At 50.4% G+C, this 27,565-nt stretch overlaps 1 protein-coding gene across 27 annotated transcripts in view; it reads right to left on the reverse strand.

The window, feature by feature from the left end:
- Positions 1–49: 49 nt before the first annotated feature.
- The window catches only part of LOC125745370 (serine/threonine-protein kinase WNK2-like), a 40,585-nt gene continuing 13,069 nt past the window's right edge, over positions 50–27,565 (reverse strand). For 2 of the 27 annotated variants that reach the window (XM_049018126.1, XM_049018125.1), the window contains 27 exons: positions 27,345–27,517; positions 27,028–27,248; positions 26,721–26,878; positions 25,474–25,562; positions 25,025–25,244; positions 23,481–23,754; positions 22,181–22,296; positions 21,114–21,926; positions 18,726–20,582; positions 17,934–18,104; positions 16,807–17,037; positions 16,519–16,568; positions 15,913–16,075; positions 14,731–14,847; positions 14,147–14,314; positions 14,009–14,060; positions 13,600–13,701; positions 12,780–13,459; positions 11,218–11,275; positions 10,478–10,554; positions 9,267–9,859; positions 8,688–8,902; positions 7,519–7,731; positions 6,543–6,641; positions 4,842–4,886; positions 3,550–3,857; positions 50–2,965 (listed from right to left, as the gene is read on the reverse strand). In XM_049018126.1, coding sequence (XP_048874083.1) covers positions 2,621–2,965; positions 3,550–3,857; positions 4,842–4,886; positions 6,543–6,641; positions 7,519–7,731; positions 8,688–8,902; positions 9,267–9,859; positions 10,478–10,554; positions 11,218–11,275; positions 12,780–13,459; positions 13,600–13,701; positions 14,009–14,060; positions 14,147–14,314; positions 14,731–14,847; positions 15,913–16,075; positions 16,519–16,568; positions 16,807–17,037; positions 17,934–18,104; positions 18,726–20,582; positions 21,114–21,926; positions 22,181–22,296; positions 23,481–23,754; positions 25,025–25,244; positions 25,474–25,562; positions 26,721–26,878; positions 27,028–27,248; positions 27,345–27,517 — 7,608 coding nt within the window. In that variant the 3' untranslated portion in view covers positions 50–2,620. The remainder of the gene's footprint in view (positions 2,966–3,549; positions 3,858–4,841; positions 4,887–6,542; positions 6,642–7,518; positions 7,732–8,687; positions 8,903–9,266; positions 9,860–10,477; positions 10,555–11,217; positions 11,276–12,779; positions 13,460–13,599; positions 13,702–14,008; positions 14,061–14,146; positions 14,315–14,730; positions 14,848–15,912; positions 16,076–16,518; positions 16,569–16,806; positions 17,038–17,933; positions 18,105–18,725; positions 20,583–21,113; positions 21,927–22,180; positions 22,297–23,480; positions 23,755–25,024; positions 25,245–25,473; positions 25,563–26,720; positions 26,879–27,027; positions 27,249–27,344; positions 27,518–27,565) is intronic. The other 25 variants (XM_049018152.1, XM_049018151.1, XM_049018143.1 and 22 more) reach the window with 25 other exon arrangements.

Here is a 27,565-nt window from a genome sequence, read left to right on the forward strand (position 1 = left end):
AATACCTGTAAATTATCTTAATATTTTTCCTAATATAGAGAGGACGCAGTTTCGGGCATAAAATATGTTTATTCATTACTTTAAACATGTACAGTCTTTGTGATTGAGCACTGATAACTGGGTCCAAAAAATGCCAGAGGACTATACAGCAGGCAGAAGCAGTTCCACACAAAATTTCAGTGCAAGCCTCAGGGATTTAAACCAAGTTCAGTGTTTGCTTATGTAGCGTTCGCGAATGTACAATAGATGCGTATCTCATGTAACAGAGAACAGAAATCTATTAGTATTGGAAGTATTTTGCCATAACATTAGATTCTGCACAATAGTCTATAAAAATCCAATTCAAACCGAATTGATGTATTATACAAAAAAAGCAAAAATCTGAATTACATGAGAACTGTACAACTCACAGTTTGACAGGACAAGACAGTGATGCCTTTCAGCCTGTGGTAGAAAATATTTCATGACAATGAACATCTGAACCCAGATTTAACTAAATACAGCACAAACTGTATCGTAAGCTTTTCGTCAGTCTTCTTCAACATACTGAAATAAAGGGCTCTTGTCACAATGTGGCGTAAATAAAGATTTGGAATTGATCTTGTGCAATTTCCTTTGAGTATTTATTGACTTACTTTTGTATCTATGGAACAAATAAGACAAAGAACTAACACTTAAAACCAGTGACCCAAAACAGACAAGCGGCAATTTTCCCTCAAATAACCATTTTCAACCTAGACGGAAGATCAGCTAAACAGACAGATTCACCGGCAATGAATTCAAAATGTAGATAATCATAATCATAAGACATCTCTCTTTTAGGGAAGTAACTTAGGACCACGCGGCCAAATACTACAAATTACGATTTCAGGGGAACAGAAACTTAGTCTAGAATCTTTGACACAGTAAAGTTTTGTTCATTGGTGTATATATTACAGAACTTCCTACTGACAAATCATCATGCATATTGTGTTATTAACAGAGGCAAACTAATTAATCTTTCCCATTATGGCAGGAGCACAGTGGACAAACTAGCAGCATTGAAATTAACCTTAATGAGAAAATTAAATAATCAGTAAATAACCACAGTGACTGCATTTATCTCCCCCCCCCAAAAAAAAAAAAAAAAAGAATGGATAAATACTTCCTTAAAAGTAATTGTGTCCGGAGGAAACACAATTTGACACATTAAGTGATGCATTTATATTGTGTGCTCGATGCTTAAATCAATAAAAGAACCCAATGTCTATTTTTGAAAAACATTTCAGAAGGCAGCAACACAAGCTCTGTGAATCGTCACAATTGCACTTAAGTCTCAGACAAGAAACCTCTAGACAGATGAGCTGCTACATTCTCTGTTTCTCATAACCTTCCCCTAAGTCATCAAATAGTTACCCGTTGCCATGTGGCAAAACAAGAAGCAATATGTATAGCTACTTTAGTTACTGAAAGCCTCGGGTTAGGTTGTACCCCAGCGAGCATCCCAAAAAGCAACTCTTACTTCTCTGCGAACTTTGATCTCATCCAAGAAAATAATGCTCAATTTTATTGTAGTAAGAGCTTCTACAGTTAATAGTGCAGTGCTAGAAGGGCATTTGATGTAAACCACAAATCTGTTTATTTTCAATGCATAAAAATCAACCAACAATGTACCATGAACCAATGTGAGATAAAGACAACCAAATGTTTCTATACTTATATGACGTGAAAAAGCTCTGTTCAAGGCACAACACTCTTGCAGGGTAATTCACCTTAAAATAAGTTCAAGTTATTGAAAATCTTTTACAATTTCAAGCAATAGTGTTTTCAAATATGAACATTTAATTTTAATTAAAAATCAAATGGCAATGGCCTAAAATAAACAATGGCAAAATCCAAGGGAACATTTCACAGTGATTGCATGACAAAATGTACACACAGTATGGCTATGTGCTCAAGTAAGATCAAACCCAACAGCACACAAATTCTACACGCACGCAGGTTATTTACACACAACAATTATTTACACCCTTGAAATTATCTGCAGGCGAGTGCACTGCAGAGAAATGCCAGTGACACCTGACCAAAGCGCAGGTCTGAGTTTTCATGCGGAAAATACTGGCCAGGAAAAGACTGAAGCCAGGCGGTGGTCATGTTTGGATCACAGGGCAGGGATGGAGAGAATCTACATGGTCCCTCAATCATGTATCAGGGAATGACTGAAGCTAGCTAGTCCTCATGGTGGAATCATCATATAATAGGGACTGGCTGCTAGTAGGTGGTCCTCAGGGTGGGATCATGTGACAGAGACTGCCTGAAGCTAGGGAGTCCATATGGTGGGATCATGTGACAGGGACTGTCTGAAGCTAGGGGGTCCTTAGGGTGTGATCATGTGACAGGGACTGCCTAAAGCTATGTGGTCCTTAGGGTGGGATCATATGACAGGGACTACCTGATGCTTGGGAGCCCTTATGCTGGGATCATGTGACAGGGACTGATTGAAGCTAGGTGGTCCTTATAGTGGGGTCATCTGACAGGGACTGGCTAACAGTAGGTGGTCCTTAAGGTGGGATCATGTGACAGGGACTGGCTGATGGTAGGTTGTGCGGATGCAGAGAACAGGGGCCAGGACAGAATGCAGTTAGGTAGTCCTCATGTTGGGGCTGGGTGGGCTCACTGGGTTTCGCAAAGGAATGGGAAAGGAGTGCAAGGCGGGGTTGCCCATAGAAGGGAATGGCACCGCCCCCGATGTGCCCAGCACTCCCACAGGACCGCCAGGGCAGGCCAAGCCTGGCCACGGCATTGCAGACATGGGTGCTTGCAGAACCCTTCCAAAGGGACAGGATGGTGCCATGTAGCTGGGCGGCACAGGCGTGAAGAGGCTGCTGTTCATCCCTGGGGCAACTGCAGGGGCCAGAGCCGCCGTCATCGGGCAGGAGAGTGGCAGCTGGTACTTTGCTGCACTCTGCGTGCTATTGCACTTAACCTGCGGAAAAAGGAGAAACTTCACCCATGTGGAAGGATTTCAGGTGATGCAGTGTAAGCCTGGTGAGATGCATCCCAGAAGTTACACAAAAGCTCAGATTTCAAAAGTGCAAAGAGTTGTGACTGAACTCTGAACTTCAGCAGATGCTCCTATAGTCTTATACACTATCAAAGTTTTGGCCAATCGTGTCGCAGGTGATGCAATACACAGATGGTTTGCCATACAGGTTGTGTCATAGAAACTGCACCTCAAACAATACAATCATGGTAAATGACCAGCAAACCAACGTCAGGGAGTGAACTACAGGGTCTCTCAATGTTTGATTGATTTTTAATTATGAGGGTTTCAAACAGGGAGCTGTCCCCTAAAAAGGCTCCTGGCATAAGCTATCATTCAGCATTAGAGGCTTCTTCCCATATATTATCTGAGATACTAAAACAGGATCCGCAGAAATGAAATGAATGACGTTAATTACACTGAAGAGATTTAAACTGAACAAATCCTGTCTTACTCCCTCCCCTATGTGCCCCCCGCATACTTCACCAGCGTGACACTTCTTTTTTGCTCAATCCCCTTCCAATCACCTCATTGGCTGCTGCGCCCATGGGCATGGCTCTGGTGTCCAGGCCCCGCCCATGCCGCCGCCGCCGTTGCTGCTCCCTGCTCTGATTGGTGGGGGGTTTTGCCTGCGTGGCCGCCAGAGTCTCCTTGGCCCAGTCGTCCACCAGCTTATGCAGATCGTCCGTGAAGGTGGCGCTCTTGTTGTTGCTGTTGTTGGTCTGAGCCTGGGTGAGGCCTGCCAGTGGCAGGGGGGCCGTGGAGCCGGCCGGGGGGGCCTGCTGCTGGCTGTGCCGGGAGGCCATCGCAGTTGCCCCGCTGCCGTGATGGGACCCTGTAAGACAGGTGGCTCCTGAATCTGCACTCCACACAGCTAGGGACAGAGCAACACACCACAAGCCCCTTTTGCATACATGTGACATCTTCAGAGTCTGAAACTGTGGACGATTTCTGCCTCACTTAACTAAACGTATATAGCAAGGAACCACGATTTCACTGCACGTGCAGTAGCCTCTTCTACTGCTTCTGCGTGATTCTAGGCTGATTTGATCAAAGACGATTCCAGCTCTTTTTTGAAAGACTAACCGGTAACAGCACCTTCATAATGCTTTTATAATATTCAGTGCATCTTAATAAGCAGCATGTAATTATACCTTAACATCCTAACATACCTCCACAGCTTTAACATACATTAAAAACCAACATTACACATAATTATTTACATAATTATTATATTTGTTCTCGTCACATAATGTTTATTAATGTATATTAAAGCTGTTAAATTAGGATGTTAAGGTATAATTACATGTTAGGTTGACATGAATTTTCTAAGAATAAATTATGAAGGTGCACTGAATGACTGTATACTGAATGCATTATAAAGGTGCAGTTAACATTCATTATGAGCTAATCTTACTGAAGCTTGTCTATTCCAAGTATAATATATATGCAAAAGGTCTAAAAGGATATTTCATTTAAACACTGGAGAGTCATTTCAATTAGTTATCCTTTTAATAAAGTAGGGGAATCCTATGCTCTCAAACTCCACTCCCACATAGCAGAGAACAGCCATACCTTAATGCTGATACAAAAAAGTAAGGTCACAGTGATGCACAAAACAGGCGGTCTAACGTTTTCATGCACTAGGAGGAATGAAAAAGGAAAGAAATGGCAAGAACACTACGCTCACGGATATGACATGACACACACCCTGCGCGCACTTCTCAGCGTTCGAACGGCCATGGACTTTGTGACACAATAATCACATCAGACTGCTCATGCCAAGTGGAACAAGGAAAGAAGTAAATGAGATAGTTACTACTACTCCGCTCTTTGCCTAGACATAGCCGTTTCAGGGTTGACCCTATAAGGGGAGGTACAAGACACACACACAGTTAGGCCTCGACAGACGTAACCAGACAGATCGGTGGACAAGCTGTTTCAAAGCAATACATACAGCCAGTGTTAACGAAAAGTTCAACTAAATGAAATTAAGATTAACTGAAAGGGGGGAGGGGGGGTTATAATCAGTGATTTGGATGCTGTAATAAAGGGCTTATTTTCTTCATAAATTTGTGCTATTAAAAGTTAGCAGGTCTCTTGCAGCAAAAATGATATTGGGGTGAGCCCATTCAATATGCTCTGTCATCATTTAGCACTACTGGAAAAACTGCTTCAAATTATTTCTCTAAACGGATGCTACCAGAATACAAACATAACCCCTGTAATAGGGTTTACTGAGGTACATAAACAATCATCCATGCAAAAAAAATAACTAAAAATAAAAAACATTCCAGACTGAAATGTCAATAAATCTAAATATAGAAGAATGAGCAGTTTTCATTTACAGTGCAAAAAACAGGATAAAACTTCAAGGTATCAATGGTAGCTAATCGTAAATCTAAACGGATAACGATAAATTTATATGAGTAGACAAAAGGAAAAATTACAAGTTCGGTGACTGAGAAAAGGACCTATTTGAGTGATCTATTTAAACATATAGTAAAAGCAGCAACAAAGAAAGAAATAGATTATCCTCAGCTCTTAAACACTAACGGCAGAGCGAGAACATCTATGCACTGATCCTCTAAAGACTACGATTAGAACTACCGCTACATTTAGTGGATGTCATACTGGACAGCGAAAACGCAGTGCTCCAGCCAGAGTATTCTCAACCAATTCGGTGACATGGACATGGGCTGTGCCTCTGGGAGCAAAATGCGGGACAGAGGGGCACTTTAGAGGTCAGGCGAAAGGGACTGGAAGGAGAGCACTGTTAAGAGTATATGAAATGCCAATTGGAAGAGGATGGGCACTAGCTGGAGCACTTCTGTATCAGCATTTTTCTCATGCAAGGAAAGCAACAGAGTAGACAGTTGTATTAAAAAAGTAATATTGAAATACAGCCCTTTTCAAGGAGTAAGTGCCCATCAGTGCCTTCCTAGTTCTGTATCGGCCTGTCACATGCACGTCTTCAAAGTCCCAAACATGTGTGAAAGAGACCGCTCTTCAACCGGAGGCCAGGCATCTTCCAAGTTATTATTTGTGTTTTGGACACTCCGCATAATCGCAAATCAAAAGGATTACTGAACAGACAAAACGGGGGATACAAAGGCTTTGGCACACAGGCTGGTGGTGGTGGGGGGGCAGGGGGGGCAGGGGGAAGTCCGATTCGACATCACTGCCCACGCTTAAGAGAAGAAGACGAGCTCTTCCACATATGCTTTTGGTGTCCAGAGACCAGAAGCAGAGTGCACAAAAGCATTTGTATGGGGGGGTGGAATGGGGGGGGGAAAGGTGGACAAAAAGTACAAGTGCATTATGGGGAGGAAAAGGAAAACCCAAGTGAAAGCAACAGTGCAAAAGGCAGGGAAAAGGTTATAAAAGTTATTAACGAAAAGGAACAAAAAAAAAAAACAAAGGTGAGGAATGAGTCAGGCGGCCTGCTGGAATGACGAAGCAGGTCAAAGGAAAGAGGAAGCGAGTGGAGATGAAAGAAGGTATAAAGAAGAATACAAACAGATGGACAAAGAGACAGGTCCACTGAGGAATCGAGCACGTGGTTTGCTACTAGATTTATAGGTCACTCTCTCAGGAGTTTGGTGGTAAACCGTCCAGCCTGCAAATGAATATAGAGGGAAGAAGAGAAGAAACAGAGAGACTTGTGAAGTCCACACAGCTGGCATGGAAAAAGCCCCTCCCTCCAGAGCCCCGTGGGGCCCTCAGCCCCCCCCCCCCCCCACAGCCACAGAGCCCCGGGTCAGAGGTCAGGTCAGCGCTTGTGGACCACATGTTAAAAGAGTGTGTGACGGCGTCTGCGGATTCACACGCGTGTAGCACGGCAGACTTGGGGAAGCCTTTACTCCTGGCCCTGGAGAGCGTAGCATGGTGCCACTTTTACCGAAGATCATAACTGCAGATGCTGAAACTGCCACAATTTGCTCAGTTAGACATTGTGGGGCCTCCTGTGCCCCCACCACAGTCCTACAGGGCTAGGAGTGAGGACCTCACCTCCCCCCCCCAGTGATTTTGATTTACAGATGCTATGTTGGCATGTTCAGCGTGTGCCGAATGAAAAAATAAAAGAAAGAGATGGAGATGGGACGTGTAAACGTTTCGGGAAATGACGCTTTGGGACCCAGACGCACTGGCCCACTAAACTCCACCCAGCTGTCGGTAGGTCCCGCCCTCTTAGCAGTGCTCTCCGAGTCATCTGTGGAGCATCCCAGACTGACACGCTGGTCAGTAGCGTCCCCTCATAGGCTAAGGTGTCAGAAGATGACATGCCAACTATCCAGAGCTTGGAGTTAGCACGCGTGGCACCAGGTACAGTCCCTGCCAACGTGCCACTCTGGCTAAGCGTGTCACCCAGAGTTTGCTGCATGCTGTGGAGTGTAGCTGGTTCGCACGTGTCCATGTGTGAGAGGGGGGTGCAGCAAGTGTGCGTGCGTGTGCGTGCGTGTGAGAAAGGAGGTGGTGCAGGGGCCGGCGGGTACCTTGGCCTAACCCACTGTGGGCCTCTAACCCTTCGCTCTGAAAGCCGGCATAGATGTTGTCGGAGGAGAGCGAGCCTTTCAGAGAGCAGGGCTGCTGGGTCTGCACAGAATCCGAGGCGGAGGCGGGGAGGGTGCCGGTCGGGGAGAAGGCCTCGCCGTCCGCCAGCCCTGACACTTTGGCTGACAAGTCAGCAGGGGGCAGCGCGGTCTCACCTTCAGGAAGACAATGCACAGGTGTACCATACAAACACAGGGGTCGACATTCAGCACTCAAATACACACGTGGTCCCACCACTGGCCAACGCACACCATCACAACGCATGTGTGCGCCACACAAACATGCATCCTGCCAAACAGAAACAGGAAACCCGCTTGCTGATCCATAACCGAATAAAACACACCATCAGAATCTCCATCAACTGCCCTTCCAACTACTCACACGCCACATTCTGATTCCATGGGCCCCATTTTTTAAAACATACAGCAACACCAAGTCGACCGCAAACACCAAACCCCACACTGGCCACTTTGGATCTGAATTCAGGCCATGGACACAAATCTAGACACCTACTAATGATATGCGTTACACTGAAATAAATGGTGAAGGGGTAACATATTTGAAACAACGCACCATGACTTTTAAACAGACAGAGCAGAGAAAAGGTCCAAATCAGCATTTCCCAATCCGGTCCTCGGGGACCGACACACAATCCCCAGCAGGAAGTAAAAACGTGGACTGTCTGGCAGGGAGCGAAAAACATTGACTGACTGAGGGTCCCAGAGGACCGGATTGGGAAACACTGGTCTAGAGGCGTGACAGGAAGTTGTGGCGTTAAAGCCGTGGCACACAGGTGGCACAGGTAGCCCTGCAACTGACGCATAGTTCTCCCAGTACGTCCCAAGCGTGGGGGTGACCCTCCTCGAGTGTGATCGGCTTGTTCCCCCATTGGCATACCATGCCCCATGAAGACGTTTAGCCATGCCGGTGTTGATGAGATCATAACTCGCAATAAACAAGTGTGGTACTGCTGACGTTCTACTTTATTTAGGCATTGATACAGTTAGGGAGCCGGTCCCGTGCCCCCTGTGGGTTGGGCCCTCTCAGGGTGGGTAGGCCTAGCATCCCTCCCGCGGGCTGCATGGCTCCCACGGCCCCTGTCCACACTCACTGGGGTTTGTGCTGATGTTCTTCAGCTGCTGCACCACTGGGTTGAGCAGCTTGCCGGCTTTCAGCTTGTGCTTGCTAGCTCTTCGCCTCCGGCCTGTAGGGGGCGCCGTGTGGAGGAAGCCAATGGTGGGAGGGAGTTGCTTGCCCAGTTTCTTATACAGCAGTTCGATTTCCCCCCGCTGATGGGCCTGCAGCTCGGAGATCTCCTTCATGTGCCTGCAAGACAAGTGTGAATGTTGTCGGTGAGAAAGACCGGGGGGCCTGCAATTCTGACAGGATGCATACAAGAGAGGTTAAGACGTGCTAGTATGGGTCCAGAACAAGGGAGGGCCAAGATCCTGCTAGTCAACATGTTCTATAGGACTGCAACTGTACATGTATTTGGTCCCCACACTCTCACAACGTAGGACTGGACCTCTTACACTGCAGATGACAGACAGTGCTACCCACTGATTCACCATAATTTGTTAACATCCATGCGGTTACTTAAAGTACCCAAACACTGTCTAACAAGATATCTGCCGCAGGGCGTGAGACAGGTCACGCGCCAGAGGACATTCCCGGTTCCAGAGCTACTTACTTTTCTCTCAGTCGCTGCAGCTCCTTCTTCATGTCAGCGTCCTCGAACTCCGAGTCGTTGTCACTGCTCATGTAGGAGGAGTGCGAGTGCAGGGAGGAGACGGGCACACTGGGGGCGTCGCTGCCGCCATGCCGAGCTGGGGAGTCCGAGCTCTGTGTACTGCCGCCGCGGCCCGATCGGCGCAGGAAGGCCACGGCCTTCTTCATGAGGTCGGCACCACTGCTCTCCGGGCGTGCCTGGCTCGCCGGCGCGGGAGTGCCCGGCCCCGCTAAGGCGCTCTCCTCCTCCGAGTCTGAGGACTGGCGCGGGCAGTCCGTTGGCGTGGCACCGTGTTCCTGGCCAGGGGGGGCGCCATCGGGGTAGAAGTCAGGGGGCGCGGAATAGCGGTTGCTTTGCGTCTTCAGGGTGACGTCATCTTTGGTGTTGATGACCGAGAACCTGCCAATCGTGGTGACGGGCAAATCTTCACCGTCTCCGTTAGACAGGGACCTGCAGCCGCCTTTGCCACTAGGGGGCGCGTGAGAGCCACATGTGCTCTTGCTTTTCTTGTTTCGCTCTAGCCTGCTCACTATGTCCGGTGCAGTGGGGATGAGCTTACGGGAGACGGAACAAACACAAACAAACCCTCAATGAACCACAGCATGCTCTAAAACACGGATGTCAAACTCCGGTCCTGGGGGGCTGGAGCCCTGCACATTGTTGGGTTTCCCCTCATTTAACACACCTGATTCAACTCCTTGTGCTAATTACCATGTCGCTCGAGCCAAATCACTTATGGTGGAACAGGGAAAGAACTAAGCTACACAGGGCTCCGGCCCCCCAGGACCAGAGTTTGACACCCCAGCCGTAAAACAATGCCACATTTGTACTGCTCAAAGCAAGCCTGCATTTAAATGTGACATTTTAATTGCATCAAAAGGAAAACTGTATAAAGTCAGGAACGTTAAGGAGAACAGCATGGATTTATGGAGATGTGACATGCAATGTCCATGTCCCTCTACCTACATGTCTGATAAATGTATTTTAAATCACTGTGAAATGGGTTGTTAACAGACGAGGACAGCTACTGAAACATTAAATACAGAGAATGACTAACCAAATGTCACTACTGTAAGTATTTAAGGACTATTGTGGTAGATGGAAATTAAATCTCTGTTTTTCAAAGAATTACAAAATAAAAGTTTGAAAAAGGCCTGAAATGGAGAGAATACCTGGAATTGGCTCTGGGATTCGGTGTGTGAGCTGGAGTTCGGAACCGAGTCTCTCTTACTTACTGTCCTGGGGGAACCTGCAGGCAGAGGAGACACCCTTACTGTGTCCATGAGCAGAACATCACGGAGAACTGCCACCCACAGCTAAAGCACACCTGACTAAAGACTTCTGTTTTTAGTCTGTCTGCGCTGCTACAGGAAATCGATTGGCAGAAGCTTTCAAACATTTGACAGAGCAGGACACTCGATTGTTGCTTCCTTAAGCGATTACGTCCCCCTAGCGCCATCTGTGGCCCTGCCCTTGTTAGGTCATTAGAGACTATGGGAGAAGGGTATGGGAGAAGGGGGCCCTTGTTAAATTACACTGCAAATGGTGCCTAAAGCAGGCAGAAGCTAAACGTCGTCTTTGGTTTGAAAGACCTTCCATATAAGTTCTCCTGAATTCAGTTTTATACTAGTGGGGTGTTATTCCTTTAAAAATTCTTTTCTCCTCAGATTCTTAAAAACAGGCTTTGTTATGCGCGTGCCCTACATACAACCATCTGACGCTTTCATCCAAAGCAACTTACAGTACAGGGAAGTGTTGCAAATTGTGTGCACCTTAGGGCATTCGAACCCCTGACTTTTGCATTTTTAGCGCGGCGCACTACAGGAGCTGGTCACCATCACACCAACACACAATCTGACATGTTCTGTGGGATTCCTGATTTGTGACGGAAGGTAGAGAGTGACGCACATACCGACCACAGCAGAGTCACTCAGCGTAGCCAGGCTGTCGGTCCTTTCGGGGATCAGGGGCTGCAACACAGAGCAGTGACATTCAGGCAGGCTTGGCACTGAGCTGCAGGCCAGGGAACTTGAGCCAGTTCATGCTCGCCCACTGGCTGTGTGTTCTGTGCTCCTATTTTAATGGAGCCAGCAGCTTTAAGGCTCACGCATCCGCTTGGGGTGGGGGGGTTGAGACAATTAACCTTGGGGCTCACGCCAAAATATCCATTAACCCGTTCCAGGAAGCGAGCGGCATTAAAACACAATAATGTTCTGGACATCAGGCAGGCCCGTTCAGAAGAAGCCTGGCTTGATACATCCCACAATCCTCAGTGCTAAACAGCTAAGTCCAAGGTACAAAGAGGGTAATAATCTGTAATCTGGAAACAGCTGCATTGACAAAGGGTAATCCTCTACAATCCTCAGCGAAATCACTTCCCCGGCAGACTGAATGGATGAATGATGGAAAACCCAAACCTGGAATCACAGTGACTTTCTGTTGGTTAACCTTCAGGGATCCCTTGGATTGGCTCTTTAATTTGTGGAGCACAGCAGTATTATAGTTTAGAATTTTTAGGTTATTTTGTAATTATTTTCAATTTTAATTTAAATTAGGTTTTATTAGTTATTTTAAACTTATATTAAAAACTAAACTGAAATGTATTTCAGCTTCAGTGTGTTTTAGGAAATTTATTTCTAGTGATAGACTGAAACTTGTGAAGCTATTTTATGAGTTCGATCTTCAGAGAATCCTACATGAATATTTAGTGCATTATGTACGAAAATGGGCCAAACATGTTCCAGGCACTATTAATGCTCACCTAAAGGCAACATACTGGATTACGTTTCCCTGAATGATTACCACCAACAAAAATATGTTGTCATCAGTTAACGATAATAATCCTGGTCGTGACAGTGTCGAAACAGGAATGAGCAGATGCAGAAATCTGGGGGGCGTGCGAGGCCCGGTCGCCTGGGACGGCTGGTCAGTACAGCACCTCAGAAGACTGGCAGACTCTGCTGGCCATGTGACAGCGTTCCCTGCAGTCAGGAGGGGGCCACTGGCTGCAGTCGCTCCCAGAGGAACAGCCTCCTCATTCAATGTCATCCACGTGATCTAATTGTGCCCAAACGGACATTTCATTACCGGCTCCACATGGACTCCAAACTCACTTTCTGCTGCAGTTCGACGTGACTGAAAGCTTTGTGTGAACCAGTAAGACGGAGCGAAAAAAAAATACAACGGTAAAGCTCATATTTCGTAATGGCAGGTTGCTGAGCGCAAACGGACTCAGAGGATGTCAGAAGTGAGACTGAGGGACCTTACAGATATCTGAAGGCCGGAATACGATGACATTAGCGGGAACATGAACCTATTCCGTTGTCAGAGTACCAATTTCTAAAAAGCTAAGAAAGCCACATTTAAAAAGAAACGACACAAAGCCGTCTCACACCACGGGGAGAAGAGTAACCCCCTGCAGGTAGGCATCCCCCCCCCAAATCATTGTGAGAATAAAGGATCCCTAAGCTTTACCAAACCGTCCCCCCCAGAGGGAGAGGGGGCGAGCTCCACTCCAGGCCCTGGTGTCTCTGGTGGCCCGGGGGCCGTGTGTGGGGACGCGTGCTCCTGGTACAGCAAGGTGCGCAGCTTTTCATCCAGCGTCTTGATGGTGCTGTCCACAAAGCCGACCCTGGGAGGGCCCTCCCCGTCGGATTCGCCCGGCCCGGACAGCTGGCAGGGGGCGTGGCCTGAAGCGGCCACCTGTGGGGCCATGGCGGGGCTCTGCGGCTGTGAGACGGATTTGGCCCCGCCCACTGATGACTGCATGGGCGTGGCAAATGGCTGCTGCATGACTACCAGCGGCTGGGCTGGGTCACCCTGCCGGAGGAGGGGCTCCCCCCCCGGGGCCACGGCCTGGCCGGCCTGCACGTCCAAGGACAGGGGCGAGACGATGGGACAGCAGGGGATGTCCGACATGACGGCGGCCGCACACGCCACCTCTGCCGCCTGCTGAGCACCATGGGTGGGCGACACAGGGCCCGGGCGACCCCCCGGGGAATCCTCCACCAGCATCGCCCCCATTGCATCATCAGCAGTCCCTGTGGATGACGGCGAATGCAGGGCCTTCCCCCCGTCCGGGTCGGGGTCCGGTGGAGCAGCGGGGGCCAGGGAGGGTGGGGAGGGGACCCCAGACTGGACAGGCAGGGCTGGCTCTGGGGACAGAGTGAGGGGACGAGCCGGGTTTGTGGCAATACAGCAGACATGCAGCATCACGTCTATGTCAGGACAGGAGGAGGGCGCTACTCCCACCGTCTCCTCAGAAAGTGTGCATGTGTGCGAGCGAGCGTCTCACCCTGTGCTGAGGAGCTGGCCGCGGCTAAAGGCTTCCTCTCGTCGGGAGTCGGGGACTCGACCACGGGGCAGATGATGAACCACCTCTTGCCAGTGTGCAGGACTAGCAGAGGCCATGGGGAAAGGAAGGGAAGGTCACCCACCGAGCCGAGCGTAGGTTCAAGCTGCAGACCAGCCCCCCCCCCATTTCTCAGAACAGGGCTTTGAAGCTCTCAGCGGGACTGAAGGAATTACGCTTAAACACACGGTTATCGTTTAACGCACTGTAGGCGAGACCCTCCCTCCACCATCCCTCTTACTGAGCACCACCTGTGCATCACCACTTAAAAATAAAACCCTCCTGGCTTCACCTCCCCAGGCAGGGACCAGAATCCCCCCCCTCGCCTGTGATAAAGCAGAGGCAGGCTTACCGTTCTGCTGGTAGACAGCCTGGTGGGTGTGAAGCTGTGGCGTCTTCGCTCCCTGGAACAGGAGAAACGTGAGCCGTCACACTCCACGTCGAGGAGGGGGGTTGAGGTGTCAGTAAAGCGGCTCATGGGGTCACATACCTCCCCCCCGGGGAAGCTGCAGGGGGCCTGCTGGGGGCTGGTGCCCTGATCGGAGCTGCGCTCGCCCTCGGTGTCCTCACTCAGCATGTCCTCCGCCTTGTCCACGATGTCCTTCAGCTGCTCGATGAAGATCTCCTTCTCCAGGGGCAGGATGAAGTCGTTCTCCACCTGGGAACGCACATGATCATGTTCCAAAGCAGGGAGACACGCAGAAGGCAGCTGGAGCATGATGGGGGGGGGGGGGGTGCAGATCACAGCCCCAGGTCCCCCGGTTCCCCAAACGGCCCTGGCACAGCTCCTCTGCCTGCCCTCTTCACAGAGAAGAGTCCTGGGGCCCCAGGTCATTTTCAAAATCACAAAATTAAAAAATATGATGGCAGAGGGTAGAACTCAGCAAGCCAGTAAAAAGCAGTGTCAATAACTCTAATTAAGGCCAAGTTTGATGAGTAAGAAACAGCCCTACAATGACAGCTCAGTGGTGGGCTTTGGGGAGCCCTCCCGAGAAACACAAGCACTCAGAATAAGGCAGCAGAGCCGTGGCGGGTTGCCGAGTGACAGTGGCAGACGAGCAGCGATCATCTTACCATGTACGTGGCGATCTCCTCCGGGGCGTCCCCGTCCAGGTCGAATTTGAACGTCACCATCTTGTTGTTGTGGGTCTCCAGCTGGCACTCCACCATCTTGTCTCCGGTGTTGCACACCTGAGAGCGACAAACGATGTCAGGGAGACGAAACGGGGTCACAGGGCAGCATCTTCCTTATGGTCCAAAGCAGGAGTGAAATGGAAGCCAGTGAAGACAGTGGCCGTGCAGTGGCAGGGTGGGGGTGGCAGTGGGGGGGCCGCTTCGTCGACACTGCGGCTCCAAGGACCTTTTCAGAGCTGTTTAAGCCGCGGGTCACCCTGGGCTCTCCACGTCACACCAGAATGGCAAATTCAAGAACTAGTCAAATATTTTCTCGTATTCATCATGGTCCCTTGTGTCCAATGAAATCACTTATCAAAAATCTATTATTTCAGGAGCGTGAAAAAATGCATTTCCTCAAAAACTTAAGCTGTCCCTTTCTTCACCGCCACTTCAGTGCTTATGGCTTCCATGATTTACGAAAGCAGTAGCATGTGGCGCTCTGCTAACCGAATTTAATAACCAGAAACGTGCCGAATTTATACAGACTACCGACTTTTGGGCCTCATAATGCACCTCATTAATATTTTAGGCACGTTATTGATCTGCTTACTAAACTGTGGGTGTAAGCAAACACCTGAATAGTACCAAAAAGCTGGGGTTTACACCTGTCATCTAACACCTTGCACATGTATATAATCGCGATTTTATCGCAACGTGATATTGTGCAGCCCTAAAAATAATCCACAAACCACCATGACAAAAATGTTCAACTAGTACTAATTTTTGTTCTAGTTAAACAGATGACTTCATAAAACATTTTTTCATTGGTTAATTAGACGTCAAACAATATCAATAGACAGAGGAGAATTGTATTCCAGAGGTGTATTCCATCTATAGTAAAAAGTCACAATTGTCAGAGAGTGGACATGTGTATGGCCAGGCAGCGATGATATTAATCTTTGCATAACCTTGTCTCTCACTTTGGTCTCTGTATCTGTATGCAAACACATTTCCCCTTCAGATCCCTGTAGTATACATATCCATCCATCCATCCATCCATCCACCCACCCACCCACCAGGGTGCCGCTCCTGCACCCCCTCTCGGCCCATGCCGTGCAGTGTGAGGGCAGGCAGACTCACATTGAGCATGCTCAGCTTGGCCTTGCTGCTCCTCTCCTGGCGGGAACGCGTGCGTGTCGAGCGCCGGTGATGCCTCTTCACCCTGGCATCCACCCTGCTGCCCCCCGGCGTGCCCTCATAGCCGTCGCTCATCTCCTTCCCCGAGGTGGCGTCAGAGTTGACACTGCGGGGGGAGGGGGGTGTTTTCAGTGACTATGCGGCAGAGCTACAGGTCGCTATGTCAAATGCCATAGTCAAAGGCTCCTATGAACTACAGGTAACATGCCTATACGCATCTGCACACTCACATAGATAAACACACACGTATTCAAATCTTTGTGGTGACTATGCATTCATTTCAATAGGCAATACCCTAATCCCAACGACACCCTAACCCCTTACCCAAGTAACCAAATAAAACTGACTTTATGCTATTTCAGTTTGATCACAGTCACAGATTTTTATAAAACTGAGGTTATCCTTAAGGGGACAGAAAAAATTGTCCCCACAAGGTAAAAAGAAACAGGTTTTTAATCACACTTTGGGGACATTTGGTTCCCACAATTTAATATATACATAACCCACACCCACACACACACACACACACACACACACACACACACACACCTGTCGTAGTTGTAACTGTGCAATGGCACTTGTTTGTCTGCTTGAGGTTCCTGGAGGCAAATAAAAAAGAAAATACAATCAGGTACCCTGAGAGGAAAGGCTGTGGGCTGCAGACTGGGGAAAGTGCAGAGGTGTGGAAGGCAGCCGAGGCTGAGAAAACCATGGGAGCTCAGTGTGTGTGTGTGTGTGTGTGTGTGTGTGTGTGTGTGTGTGTGTGTGTGTGTGTGTGTGTGTGTGAGTGAGAGAAAGCAGTGCCCCTGAGGGTGGGGCCAGCATGCCCGTTCACACCTCCTGACTTGCCGCTGCGGGGGTTGTGCTGGCGAGAAACTGCTGACTTGACTGCTGGCTGCCAGGGGGCTGCGCAGACGGAGCTCTGCTCTGCTCCTGCAAGGCCATGTCTACGACGGTCTTTGCCGGTAAAGACGTTGCTGCAGGGGGGCTCGGCTGCAGCTGAGCAGGCATGCCTTGCCGGCCAGCATCCGTGGGCAGGGCAGAGGGCGCTGGTGTGGGCGTGGCCACCTGCAAGCATGGGAGACAGACCCAAGGGCGTGAGAGGTGCAACTGACCGCTGGCATGTGGTGACACCCAGAGAATGCAAATGATCATGCTGCAAGGGGAAAGCAGAGCCCTGGATATCTGCTACTATATCTGCTGTAAACCAAATGCTGTGGTTTAGACGTTACTCTGTGAGAATCGATGGAGCCAATGCGGAGATGTTTACCTCCGGGAGGTTCAGAAACAGACAGAGCTGAAATATCAGGCAAGGAGGAGCTACACTGAGTATGAGAGGAAGGGGTAGGCTGGTGAAGCCTATTAGCGGGGGGTTCCATGTTCATGCCCAACTGCTGGGGTAACTGGCCAGGCACGGCTACAGCAAGTAGAGGGACAGGCTCAACGGCACCCCCTGCTGGGAGGCCGGGGAACCGCAGGAGCAAAGTGAAGGGGGGGGGCAAAAGATGATGATGACCTGTTCCCGAGTCCATATACAAAAGGGAGGGGGGGCAGGTGCCGGGATTGGGAAAGCTGGGCTGAGGATGAACAGGAGGAGGAGTGTAAGAGCAAAAGAAGCCTCTGCTGAATTAACAGGATATCTGGAAGGGAACTGGAATGGCAAACGCCGGAAGAAAGATCAAACAGACTTGGATACTACAAGCCTGTAGAGGATAAATCGCTTGAACTCTGGCCCATGCAGAGAAACCAGCACTGATCCCATTATACCGGCCAGGATTGGTGCCATCTGCGCAGACTCCCAGCCATCTAATCAAGCACAACCACACTTGTCTGGGCCATAAATAGACAAAACATGTCTGGACACCTCAATTAGTTTCTTGTCACGCAAATCATTTCACACTAAAGATTCTGCATTTTGATTCTGCGTGTCGGCAGACTGGGAATGGATGTCGGGCCACGGCTACCTGTGTGAGCTGAGTCACCGGCACGGCCTGCGGCGGCTGGACCGGCGCTGCCTTCTGGCTGCACGGCTGCAAGCTCAGAGCCTTCTGCCCAGCCTGGTTGGCTGCCGAGTGCGGGAGGCTCTGTAGGTTTGCTCCCTCGAGCTGAGGAAAGTTCTGCCCCGTGGAGAGCTGCTGCAGTGAGAAGAGGCGGAAGGTGGGGGGAGAGAAAGCGAGAGAGGGGAGGAGGTGAGGGTAACAGGAGGGGGGGGCCCAGTCACTGCAGGGACCCACGTTGCTCCTTCTGTTCCCGAGTGCAAGCAAACGGCTGGCATTTAACAAGCTGATCTGTAGCCTGAATGAGCTTATTTACCTTCACATGAAAACCTCAAAATAAAAGATGCGTATAAATCCCAGAACCTTCGAAAATGCCATGATGCCATCACTTTAAACCAAAAGACAACTGATGTAAAACATCTAGCGGGACACAAATGTGAATCTGCGTGAAGTTACTTCAGCACCCCCTCAAGTGTGGTTTCAGTCAAACCTGGGGGGTGCAGGAGGAATGTGCAATCAGAGGAACGAAGATCTACCTGTGACTGCAAAGCTGCAGTGTGGAAATAGGGCTGGAACTGTGAGATGAAAATGGAGCACAAGAAAAGCACTCATCTCCTACACAGGGTCACAGTCTGCGGACGCAGCTGTGACTCAGAATTACGCTGCCGGAAACTGGGCACCCACCACTGCAAACGGACAGACTGCCGCCAGTCCCAGCTGAGAGTGTCTGAGCCGTCGGGCGGCCGGTGCCACACTTACCTGCTGGCCATGCTGTGCAGTCAGTGTTGCAGATGCGTAGTTTTGAGAAGCCAGCTCAGCTGACTGTGCTGTGGGTGGGTAGGTCTGGGCAGGCTGCTGAGTTTGCTGTGGGGTGGCTATTGCAGCTGGGTAGGTCTGCGCAGATTGCTGGGTTTGCTGTGGGGTGGCCATTGCAGCTGGGTAGGTATGCGCAGCTTGTTGGGTTTGCTGTGGGGTGGCCATTGCAGCTGGGTAGGTCTGCGCAGCTTGTTGGGTTTGCTGTGGGGTTGCCATTGCAGCTGGGTAGGTCTGCGCAGCTTGTTGGGTTTGCTGTGGGGTGGCTACTGCAGCTGGGTAGGTCTGCGTAGCTTGTTGGGTTTGCTGTGGGGTGGCTACTGCAGCTGGGTAGGTCTGCGCAGCTTGTTGGGTTTGCTGTGGGGTAGCTACTGCAGCTGGGTAGGTCTGCGCAACTTGTTGGGTTTGCTGTGGGGTAGCCATTGCAGCTGGGTAGGTCTGTGCAGCTTGTTGGGATTGCTGTGGGGTGGCTACTGCAGCTGGGTAGGTCTGCGCAGCTTGTTGGGTTTGCTGTGGGGTAGCCACTGCAGCTGGGTAGGTCTGCGCAACTTGTTGGGTTTGCTGTGGGGTAGCCATCGCAGCTGGGTAGGTTTGCGCAGCTTGTTGAGTTTGCTGTGGGGTAGCTACTGCAGCTGGGTAGGTTTGCGCAACTTGTTGAGTTTGCTGTGGGGTAGCCATTGCAGCTGGGTAGGTCTGCGTAGCTTGTTGAGTTTGCTGTGGGGCAGCTACTGCAGCTGCATAGGCCGGTACACCTTGCTGGGTTTGCTGTGGGGTAGCCATTGCAGCTGGGTAGGTCGGCGCAGCTAGCTGACATGGTTGTGCAATTGATGCAGGGGCTGAATAGATTTGTGCAGTCAGTTGGCTCTGCTGTACAGTGTTTGCTGTAGCCGAATACATCTGTGCAGTTACTGAGCCATGCTGTGCAGTGGCGGCTGCAGATACATAGGTCTGTGCAGATGCTGCAGCTGGGTACACTTGCGCAGTCTGCTGACTTGACTGAGCAATGGCTGCTGCAGGTGGGTAAGTCGGTGCAGGTAGCTGGCACTGCTGTGTAGCAGCTACTGCCTGGTAAGTCTGCACAATCGGCTGGCCAGCCTGTGCAATGGGTGCTGCAGCTGGGTACATCTGTGCAGACTGCTGGCTTGGCTGTACAGTGGTCATTGCAGGTGGGTAGGTCTGTGCAGCCTGCTGGCTCGGCTGCACACAGGGCACTGCATCCGGGAAGATTCGTGCAGACTGTTGGCTTGTCTGTACAGAGGGCGCTGCAGCTGGGTAGGTCTGCACAGTCTGCTGGCTCGGATGTAAAGGGGGCACTGCAGGTTGGAAGGTCTGTGCAAACTGCTGACTCTGCGGTACAGAGGACGCTGTAGTCGGGTAGGTCTGTGCAGGCTGCTGGCTCATCTGTACAGAGGGTGCTGCAGCTGCGTAGGTTTGCGCAGCTTGTTGGCTCGTCTGTACAGATAGCGCTGTAGCTGGCTGGGTCTGCGCAGACTGCTGACTCGGCTGCACAGAGGGCACTACAGGCTGGAAGGTCTGTACAATCGGCTGGCTCGGTTGCACAGAGGGTGCTGCAGCCAAGTAGGTCTGTGCAGTCGGCTGGTTTGGCTGTACAGAGGGAGTTGCAGGGTGAAAGGTCTGCGCAGTCTGGTGATTTTGCTGCATAGTGGGTGCTGCAGCCTGATAAGTTTGCACAGGCGGCTGGCTCTGCTGTAAAGAGTGAGCTGCAGGTTGGAAGGTCTGGCCGGCAAGTGGAAGCGGAGCTGTGGCTGTGGCAGCTGTTTTGGGAGAGACAGGCATCCCAGACTGGAAGAGAACAAACCTGTATTAAAAGCAACATATACATGGATTTACACTTACAACTTCAAGCACTTGCTGAAAGAGAAAATTGTTGTGCATCGATAAATCAATACTGAAAAGCATCCAAACTGCAGTGTGGATTTCCTACTGAGGAGAAGACGCCCCAAAAGATCTGACAGACATCCATAGACCAGCCGCCTTCCCTCGAGAGAAAAGTAGGAAAGCAAAGGTAGGGGAATGTGGGTAGTGAGCCAGTCACAGCAGCCTCAGTGCACCCAGAGGAGCAGCTGGTAGTTGTAGGGAGGGGGAGGCATGGCCTCTCAGACGAGGAAGAAGTGACAGACCACCATGTTTTAAAGACCCCTTTGCTGCCAGTGGAAAAGTAAGCGAAGCAGGAATGAAAAGAGGAGTCTGCTGCCCCCTGCAGGCAGAGGCCCAGACCCGCAGACCCCAGAGTAGCTGCCCCATGCTCATGGCATTCGCCAGGACTACAGGTCATAGAGGCAGGTGGTGCTCGGCCTCCGTCCTCTAACCTACCGTGACACCGGGCCAGTTCCCGCACGCTAACTCCACGTGCTGTGGGCAAAGGGGCGCCTCGTCACTGCACCTGTGCAGGCGGCCGGGGCACTCATCCCAGGGCCGGGAGTGTGACCAGCTGGGAGCCTCCTTGTGGCCAAAGGAGGGCCGGCGTGGGCCTCTGTCAGGAGAGCTTGGAGGGAGGGGCGGGCCGTGTCTCTTCATGTTGATGATATAGTGCAGAGACTTGTGTAGGAGAGTGAGTTCTGGGCTCTCAGGAGGGCCCCTGCTGGCCGTGATGGGCGGGGCCCCACACAAGGAGGACCTGCAGCCGGTCCACGGCCCACAGAGGGACATGCAGGCTTCGCAGCAGGGCAAGCCGGCCACGTACTGGGGCGAGCTGGGGCTAAGTGGGGAGCCCAGGTCCGAGTGGCGCCGAGCCAGATGCTCGGCCGGGGAAGGCTCCACGGAAGAGTCACTATGGCGACGGGCATCCCAGTGCAGCAGGGGGGGGTGAAGCAGCAAAGGGGGCTTCAGCAGGGCAAAACCTTCGCATGCAGGGGTAGACTCTGAGGAAGACGCGTTCTCATCTGCGGCCCACATGCCCCTCCAGTCAGAGGTGGTCGCGTGCCCTGTGTGGCAGCAGCACGGTGGTGGTGTTAAGGGACGGTACGTGGGGCTCAGGCGAGCGTCGCATCGCACAGCTTCAACCAAGGAGGCGCTGGCCCGCCTGGCAGAGAGGCAGCCCCCTGCAGGCGGCCAGGCGCTACAGCCGTCGGAGCAGTCGTCAGACAGGGGGGTCTCCCAGATCACACAGGGCACACTGGAACGGTGCTGCTCGCACAGCGGTAGGCAAGAGAGAGAAGTGTCAAGGTCGCCCGGCGAAAACAACATGGCTGCACCAGTCGCGCAGATCTGAGCACGTATCTGCTGTGGGGCTCCGATTGACATCTCAGAAAAAGCGGAGGAATTCATTCGTGCCTCACTGCAGGAATGAGGGGGGCAGTGGGCGTCTGTGGGCACGAGGCCGGCTCAGACGCGCACAAGATGGTGGACAGATAGAGCGGGAGAGAGAGGTGGCCACAAACCTGTGGCGCGGGGGCAGCAGAGGCCTCCAGGAGTGACTGGTAGGGGGCACCTCGCTGGCTGCCATGGGAGTTGGAGTAAGCAGTGGAGCCCAGGCCGCTGTCGAAGGTGCTGTCCGCTGTGAGCCACACACACACACACACACACACACACACACATCCGGGACAGAAGACATTCTGCATGTTAGTCACCCAAAAAAACAACAGGGAAACATGTGGCCTGAACAGAGGAACGAAAACCTGACACCCAAACTCAGGTGCTTTTGGTGGCGAGCCAGTTGCGGTATGCTCGCACGCGCACTTGGCGTGATTATCGAGTCGTTTTGTAAAACGATACGGACAAGCAGGCGACTACCCACAGCGAGCAGCTTCCAACGAACAACTTCTCCTGAATTTCTCGACCCGCACCGGCAAGTGCAGATCGCGTAACGTCTGGACGTCAGTAAAGCAGAGCAGTTAAAGGTTTCAAGATAGCAAAAAAGAGCTTTATCACCCACAGTGAACGAACATTGCAGCACAACTAGAGTGACCAGATAATCCCTGTCAGGAGAGACACTATGAGCTACTTCAGGTTTTACAAACAACTTTAAAACTAAAATGCTCCTGTGCTCGGCTGAATTGTTCAGTTTGTCTTGTACTTTTAATGGTTTGCTTCCTTGATTGACTCATCTAGCTGGTTCACTTTAACATTAGTGACACACACATGATTACAGGAGACTGACCAATCAGCGCACAGCAAGAAATCAGTGCTTAAGTGAAATCTGGGTCCTTGAAATGGTTGAATTGTTAGTTCATAAGCCCTGTCGTAGCTCAGTATGCCATTCCTGACATAGATTAGGTGGCCACCCTAAGCACAACAGATCTGCTCCCTAAACAATAAATAAATGACAAATAAAAGTGAATAGTGTAGTGCGGGTGAGGTAGGTGGATGGCTTGTAAATGTGGGAGGTGCAGATTTATGGTGCAGCGATGGGCTGGAACGGGTTTGGCGAGTCCTGCGACCTGGTTCAGGTCTGGGTCAGGGGCGGCGAGGCCTGCAGGGACGCTTAGGCAGCTGAAATGTCACAGATATTAATCAAACTGGGGAGGGACGTGTGCAGCCAATACACAGGCAGCCTGTCAGCCATCATTCAGCAAACGGACTCTTCTAGGGGGGTGAATGTGTGTATATATAAACACACACACACGCACACATATATTCAAATAGATATGAGTATGAGTCATTTTAGCACATTTAAATCTTTTGGGCATTGGACATTTTGAATGTGTCTGTGTATATGAGAATGCATGTGCAATGCCTCACATGTAACAGAGGTGACGCTGGCGGGCAGATTGCATTGCCGGCCGTGCTGGTCAGCCTCAGGCTCTTCAGGCTCGGGGGGACCGCCGTGTGCCACTGGACCGTCAGGCACCTGTGGTGGGGCCTGCTGGGCGGGAGCGCCCTCCGCTGGCCGCTGCGCATCCCTGTCACACGCCGGCACATTTCGCTCCCTCTTCCACTTGATCAGCGACACCCGGTCCCGTATGGATTTGCCCACGATCTTGGCGTCGCTCTCATGAAAGAAGCCGGACTCCACCTGTGGGGTGGGGGGCACATAGGAGACAGGTGTCACCAACCGGCCGGGCGCGGGCACCATATGGCACGCTAGCGCCACCTACTTACTGCACCAAAGAGCTTTAGTATCTGTTCACTGGCAGAGAGAGCGGGCTGGCTCACTGCACCATTAATCGATATCTTTAGTTGCGGGCAGCAGAGCTGTCGGGAATTACTGCCCCAGCTTCGTCCCCCATTTTCACATGCAAATAATTGCATAACCTCTAATTAAAGCTGAGGAATTTTCCTACCCAGATGGGACAATAAGAGGCAGACAGGAACTAGAGTGTACTAATTCCCCCCAGGAGGCCTGACCCGTCCTGAGGTATTGTGATAACACGGGGCAGCAGCAGCAGCAGAGGCAGCCCCCAGCCCCCCCAACGCCTGGTAAGAACAGCCCTCACTCAGGATCGCAGAGGAGGAGGAGGAGGAAGGCTCTGTGAGGCACGCCACCTCTGCATGCTGACAGAATGGTCACATGCAACCCCGGGCCAATCAAATGCTGCTTCACCGTCTTCCTGAGCTGCAGCTTCACTCTCTGCGCATGTGGGGAATTAAAGACTCCAGCGGCCCGTTGTGACCACTCAGGTGACTGCTCATTAATAAATTATTAAACACACCAGTAATAAAAATCTCCTGTAGTCATATTTATCAAATATTCAGCACCCAGCATCGTTTCAGAATCAGGAATGAAGAGACTCTCAACCCCAGAAACATAAAACAATGAAAGAAAAACGGTACGACTGGCAGGAGTCACTGCGATTCCTTATTATGTCAATCTGAGTGAAAGGCAAGTGAAAGATTCTTGGAATTCAGAAAGAAGTTATCAACCTCAATCTGGATCAGGGCACATTCTTGGTCACACATGAGGAAGCTGTTTGCACAAGCCTTTTGCTCAAGATTGTGGTGTGTGTGTGTGTGTGTGTGTGGGTGTTTGGCTTCTTACCTTGTTTGTTCATTTGCTCGTAAACAGACAGTTTTTTTCTAATTTTAACAATAGACCATTTGATAAAATGAAGGTAGAGTGAGACAGAGACAGAGAGCTATGCGGCTCCTGGATGCAGATGCTGCTCAGAAGACCAGTCTAGGGTCTCCTGAGATGTAGAGGTCACTGCAGTCAGTGCTTCTCATCTGCAGCCAGGTGAAGCTCAAGGTTTAATGATGTGACAGAATATCCATCCTGAAATACAGAACATACACTGGCAGGCAAAAAAAACAAAGACTTAAAATAAAGGTCTCATCTGATAACCCACCATTTCCTGAGCAACACCCTCAGGAACTTCCTTTTCCAGGTCAAAGGTGAATTCTATAGCGCCGCTCTCTTTATATTTCCCTTTCAGCTTCTTGGGATCTTCCACCCAGAGTTTCAGGGCTATAGAGGATTTCTTGCCGTCATCCTCCTCTGCCAGTTCAACTCGGACTCCGGTGTCCTCCGCGAAGAATGCGTGGTTCAGGAGGTCTTTAATGGAGAATCTACACGAACAGATCACACGCGCGTCACAGCCAACGGTGGCGTAAACCGATCAGGAACGGTGGGCATCATCAATGCTGCTCTAAAAAACTGCAGAAACAGTCAAACATTGAGGAAACAGATATTCCCCCAATGGGAACATTTACGGGCATCCAATGCATTTCAGATGCGCAAGACTGTGATCACACGCCATTCAGAAATAAACGGCAGGGCTGTCATTATCAGACTCACCTCTCCTCCTTCTTCTGGCAGATGCATTCCCCGATAATTTCCTTAATTTCTGGATCTGTCACCTTGTTGAAACTTGCGGGTTTCACCCCCTGGGAAATGGAGGCACACGAACAGGAGTAAAATGCACGTGGAAAGCTGAAAATATGGCAGGCTGCTGGACAGCGGCATGCAGACAGGAAGTGACACGTGAAATCTGCCCAGAAGCCCACAGCCCTTCTGCAGGATGCTGGATTGGGAACCCGCTGAGGACCACATAGCACTCCTTCCCGCTTCAGGATCGATAAGTAGCTTTTTACATGGTATCAGGCTGCAGTATCCAGCCCGTGTGACTTGTCCCTTTCTGTCTGTACAGCTCCAAACGGAAGTCCGATCGGTTTACCAGTCCCTAACCTTCCTTCTCACCAGGAACTCTGTACTGCACGCTTAGAGCATTTACCCCCATCATGTAGGTTTTATGTTACTGTAACCATGAAGTGATTCCTTGTTACCTGTAGTTTAGCTCATCAACCTATGAACTCTTAACACTTCAGCCACACTGGTACATTATTAGACTTAAGACCCAAACTCATTGTAAATATAAAGTACTAACGTCAAACTCTGGGCATTTTTTTGCCTGGCACTTGTACTGAACTATTTAAAGTTCTTATGACTAGCCCACACACACACAAATTAATGCTAATTTTATTATTGTAGAGAGAGTATTATACAATCTACATTTACTTATACAATGTATTAAGAAAATCCTAAGAAATCTTTTTGCTCAATGAACTGCAAAGATTTGAACAAGTATAATGAGCTATCAGTTCATGAACTGGATGGTGTGATGTGAGGTGTAAATTCGGAGGGAAAGTCACTTGGTCCCCACAATGTAATGTATTCCTGGACTACACATACACACACACACACACACACATACATACACACACAAACATGCGCGCAGGTTTGTGATTATATCTTTGTGGGGACTTTCCATTGATATCTGTGGGGAGAACTCTAATCCGTACATAACGAGTTTAACCCCCACCCAGCCCTAACCTTCACCATAAGAAACCAAACAAAATACTTTAGGTAAAAAAAATTTTGTTTTTTGATTGCAGTCACTTTGTGGGGAAAATAGTCCCAATGTTCAAATAACAGGTTTTTATTACATTATGCAGAACATTAGGTCCCCACAATGTAATATAAACATTATTCACACGAACACACACACTCAGTACTGTAAGAGTGATGGTTAACCCCTAACTTACACTGGTGACCTTGCGATAAATCTGGGCAGCATTCTGGCACTCGGAGTATGGGTATTCCGAGGTAGCCATCTCCAGCATGCACATGCCGAAGGCGTAGACGTCCACGGATTCGTCGTAGTGCTCCTCGTACATTTCCGGCGCCATGAATTCAGGGGTCCCTACAAAGCAGTTAGACAAACATAGGACAATCGCTCAGCTTCGGATCATCGAAAGGACTCCCCGTGTACAATATGAAGTAACTAACTCATCAAGTAAACATTATGAGCCACAGAGTCAAGACAGGAAAGCGGGCATGATGTTCACTCACCTATGACACTTTTGGCGAAAGAGGCTCTCTTCAGCGTGGCCAGGCCAAGGTCTCCGATCTTGACAGAGCCGGTTGGGCCGGTGATGAAGATGTTGTCGCACTTAAGGTCTCGGTGAATGATGGGCGGCGTCCTGGTGTGGAGGAAGTGCAGGCCTTTCAGGATCTGCCGGCACCAGCTTCTCAGCACCTTGGGCTTCATCACCTTGAACCTCTTCAGGTACCTGTAAGAACACCAGCAAACAGAGCCGACCGCTACTGCTCCGATCCCCTCTGCAGGCCCATGACCCGCTAGCACCCTGGCGCGGACCCCGGCTCACGTTTTCAGCGTCCCCGACGTCATGAGCTCCGTCACCAGCACGATGCACTTCTTGCCCTTGAGCGGCGACTCCCAGAAGTCGTAGAAGCGCACGATGTTGGGGTGCTGGAGGCCCTTCAGCATCTCAGCCTCCTCTTTGAACCTCTGCCGCTCCACCTTGGACAGCTTGCGGTCCTGGGACAGGAATAACCCACATGGCTCATTAGCCTCTCGAAGCACATG

Source organism: Brienomyrus brachyistius, chromosome 6 (assembly GCF_023856365.1).
Source record: "Brienomyrus brachyistius isolate T26 chromosome 6, BBRACH_0.4, whole genome shotgun sequence".
NCBI classification, from domain to species: Eukaryota; Metazoa; Chordata; class Actinopteri; order Osteoglossiformes; family Mormyridae; genus Brienomyrus; species Brienomyrus brachyistius.